At 40.4% G+C, this 3,217-nt stretch overlaps 1 protein-coding gene across 5 annotated transcripts in view; it reads left to right on the top strand.

Moving 5' to 3' along the window:
• STAG2 (stromal antigen 2) overlaps positions 1–3,217 on the top strand; it is a 41,673-nt gene that overhangs the window by 4,212 nt on the left and 34,244 nt on the right. For all 5 annotated transcript variants that reach the window (XM_010187233.1, XM_010187232.1, XM_010187234.1 and 2 more), the window contains exons 4-5: positions 1,935–2,031; positions 2,876–2,952. In XM_010187233.1, coding sequence (XP_010185535.1) covers positions 1,935–2,031; positions 2,876–2,952 — 174 coding nt within the window. The remainder of the gene's footprint in view (positions 1–1,934; positions 2,032–2,875; positions 2,953–3,217) is intronic.

The following is a 3,217-nucleotide window of genomic DNA, read 5'->3' as shown; positions in this document are numbered from 1 at the left end:
GCTGACTCACTCCTGTGACTCCTCAGCAGGCTCAGAGGCAGACTGGCTTTGGGACCGAACATCTCCAGCGTGCAGCTCTGCGATAGCTCGCAGGAAGCTGAGGCTGTGTGCAGTGCTCTCGAGATCTGCGGGCTCCTGCGTGAGAGCTGGGAGCCTTGGCGCCTGAATTCCTTGGCAGAAATTTAGTTCAGACTTTTGGAAAAGAACAGGCTACTTTGATGTGTTTGCACGGAGAATTTCTGCTAATTCTGTTACTTGTTTTGTTCCGCTGCATAAAAAACCCATACTTTTCTGGTTGTTGCTCTGTGTGCTACATTTTCATCTCGCTATCGGCATTTGTATCTTCATGACTTTTTGAAGTGTTTAAAACAATAAACGCTCGGTCTTTTACGTTCCAAGAGCAAAATAGACCTTTGCCAGGCTTGGTTACTCTGTTGAATTGGGAAACTATACCTGCGTAATAGAGTGAGTCTTGGTCAATACTCTTTGTCAAAACTAAAGAAGAAAAGTATTCTCAGTGTTTCTAAAATGAAGCCCACCTCAGCACTCAGCATGAAAAGTTTTCTCTGTGGCCCTTGGCGATTGCAGAATTTCGATAAGAATTTTTATTTTCTCTTATTTCCGTTCCATCCCTTCTCCTGAGTTCGTGTCTGTTCTCTGGCTAAAACAGGCGGTTCATCCACTGACACAAAATGCTTAGAGAAGCTGCTGTTCTGCTGGACACTCTCTAAAATAAATTCTGAAAACAAGGGTGCTTGACCGAAGTATTTGTTGCCTTCCTAGCATTATTCTGTGCTCGCACAGCGACTTTCTTTATAGCCTAATTTAAGATGTTTCCTAGATTATTTCCCCCTCCCCACAGACCCATCAAATCAGTACTAGTTTGTAGGTTCTGCTCCTACTGGGAAGACTTCAGACAGTTTCACTTTGAGTTCTTATTTAATTATTTTTGTCTTGCTGATGAAAGTTGTGCATTACATCATAAACAGTCTTAAATTTAGGGAAGAGTGATTTAGCTCTGTCTCTGTTCAGAAATTCTTCTGCGTGGCACTAGGTTCTGTTTGTCCTCACAGCATCACTGCTTGTGTAGGAGCGGAGAAGAGTACAGCCAGGAGGCACTGGAGGTGCTGTGTGCTCCAGTTGTCTTCGGGGTGTTCTGAACTGTTCACCATCTCTGTTTAGGGTGACTCGAGATTCTAGGGCAGGGGATCAGCACATATGAAAAAATGAAAATGGAGAGCTTGGTACTGAAGTGACTCGTGCACCTGTGATAATACATTAATTGTATGATGTGTGTTTTTATGACTTACGCAGTAGGCAGTTTGTCCTGTACACACAGATGGTGTAAACGTAATTGCATGGAAATTCTCTTTTCTCAAAACCATTATCACAGGCTTCCTGTTCATTAAATTCCCTTTAAGTTTTTTTTAGTATAATGCTCTTGTTGCTATTTGGCTTAGTTAATAAAGAGTAACTTGTATCCGTGCAGTGTAGGGCAGTGCTGTTCATCCTCTCATGGCTAATCTATGTGGAGCACGGCTCATCAAAGGGAGGGCGTTTCTGAAGAATACAGGGAGTGGTAGCTGTTCAGACGGAGCACCTGCATCGTGTCTTCAGAGAAGTGTCACTGGTGTGGGGGAAAGAAATGGAAACAGTTACTTCTGCGTTCTTTCTCAAAAAAAGTTACTGTAAGATTATGTGGCGTTCCCCTGCTTCGTGTTTAGGTGCGGGTTTTGTACTTGTATACGTTTAAAGAATGAAATGAGTTCTGTTCTTGAAAATGGCATTATGAACATTTGGGTCTGTATTAAAAACCCACAGAGTTCAGGTTATTCATGGAAAGAACAGGAATCTCTTACTGAAAAGCAGTTAAACTACACTAACTGTCTTTGATTTATGAAAACTAAGAAGTGCCTTTTTGTTTTTCTTTTCAGTCTGTAGTGGATGACTGGATAGAGTCATACAAACATGACAGAGATATAGCACTTCTTGATCTCATTAACTTCTTTATTCAGTGTTCAGGCTGCAAAGGTAAGATACTGAGATGTTTACTCATCCGTTTAAGTAATACTGTAGGGAACTTACCCTGCAGTCTTACTGCACTTGGTGCAGTAGGACTGGATGTAATTTGTTCTGTTCAGGCCTTTCTCTGTCCCAATAAACTCCTAGCGTGCATAAATCTCCAGAGAGCTAGCAGCATTCCTCAGAGGTTATCTATGCTCTCAAGAGCAGTGACCTTTTGTTTATTGTTACCATATAAAATACAGAATCTTCTAATGCTTTCTGAGATGATCCCTGCCATGAATTTTGCAGTATAGATGCAGTAAACTTTAAGAGAGCTATTTGTTTTTTATGTCACCCTTTGCACTCTCACGATTCGAGTCTAACACAAATAGAAATTGCATGGGATCACTGTGTTTATTACAGTGCAGAAGATAATAAGTAGCACTAGAACTGTTCAGAGTTGTCTTGTACCATTTAGAATCTTGAGTCTTGAAAGGTCACTTCAGATTAGTGTAGTCTTCGTCTGATGAAGAGGTCTGGTGACAAGCATCTTTGGCTGCTGAATATTTGTGAATGAGTAAATTCCAGATGTGTGTGTCCATGCACACAAACACACTTTTGAAAAAGAACAATAATAAAAGTAAAGCAATAATAAAAACCATATATATGTATACAAAAGAAAAAGTACGGGTGCCGAGCACTTGTTATTCACGGTGCTAAAATAAAAAAATGTGTTACCTCTTACAAAACAGCTGTATAATCTGTCTGTTAGCTGAAACTTGATCATTTTTACTCTGTAGCAGGCAGCATGTCATCTGCAACCCACCTCTCTGATATCAGAAGTGCTAATAACCTAATATCTAAATTGTAGGGGTTGTTACAGCAGAGATGTTCCGACATATGCAGAATTCTGAAATAATCCGAAAAATGACTGAAGAATTTGATGAGGTAAGTTAATCAAGTGCTCATGAGGTATTGACATCAGGTTTTTATTTTACTGGATCACGTTGCTACCGGTTTCTGTCAAGGGTAAAGTCAGCTGTAAAAATGACGGGACTTCTGTGAATGAAAACCTTGAACTCCCTTATTTCACTGAGCTTGTAAGACTAGGAGGTAAAGATGTACATATATCCAAGTTGTTTTATTTATGGTGTGAGAAATCAATATCCACTTTCAGTTTCTGGATAGTAGGAACTGTGTGGGATGCCTCCCT

This window comes from Mesitornis unicolor, unplaced genomic scaffold, assembly GCF_000695765.1.
Source record: "Mesitornis unicolor isolate BGI_N332 unplaced genomic scaffold, ASM69576v1 scaffold146, whole genome shotgun sequence".
NCBI lineage: Eukaryota > Metazoa > Chordata > Aves > Mesitornithiformes > Mesitornithidae > Mesitornis > Mesitornis unicolor.
This window is presented reverse-complemented; position numbering and strand designations above follow the sequence as displayed.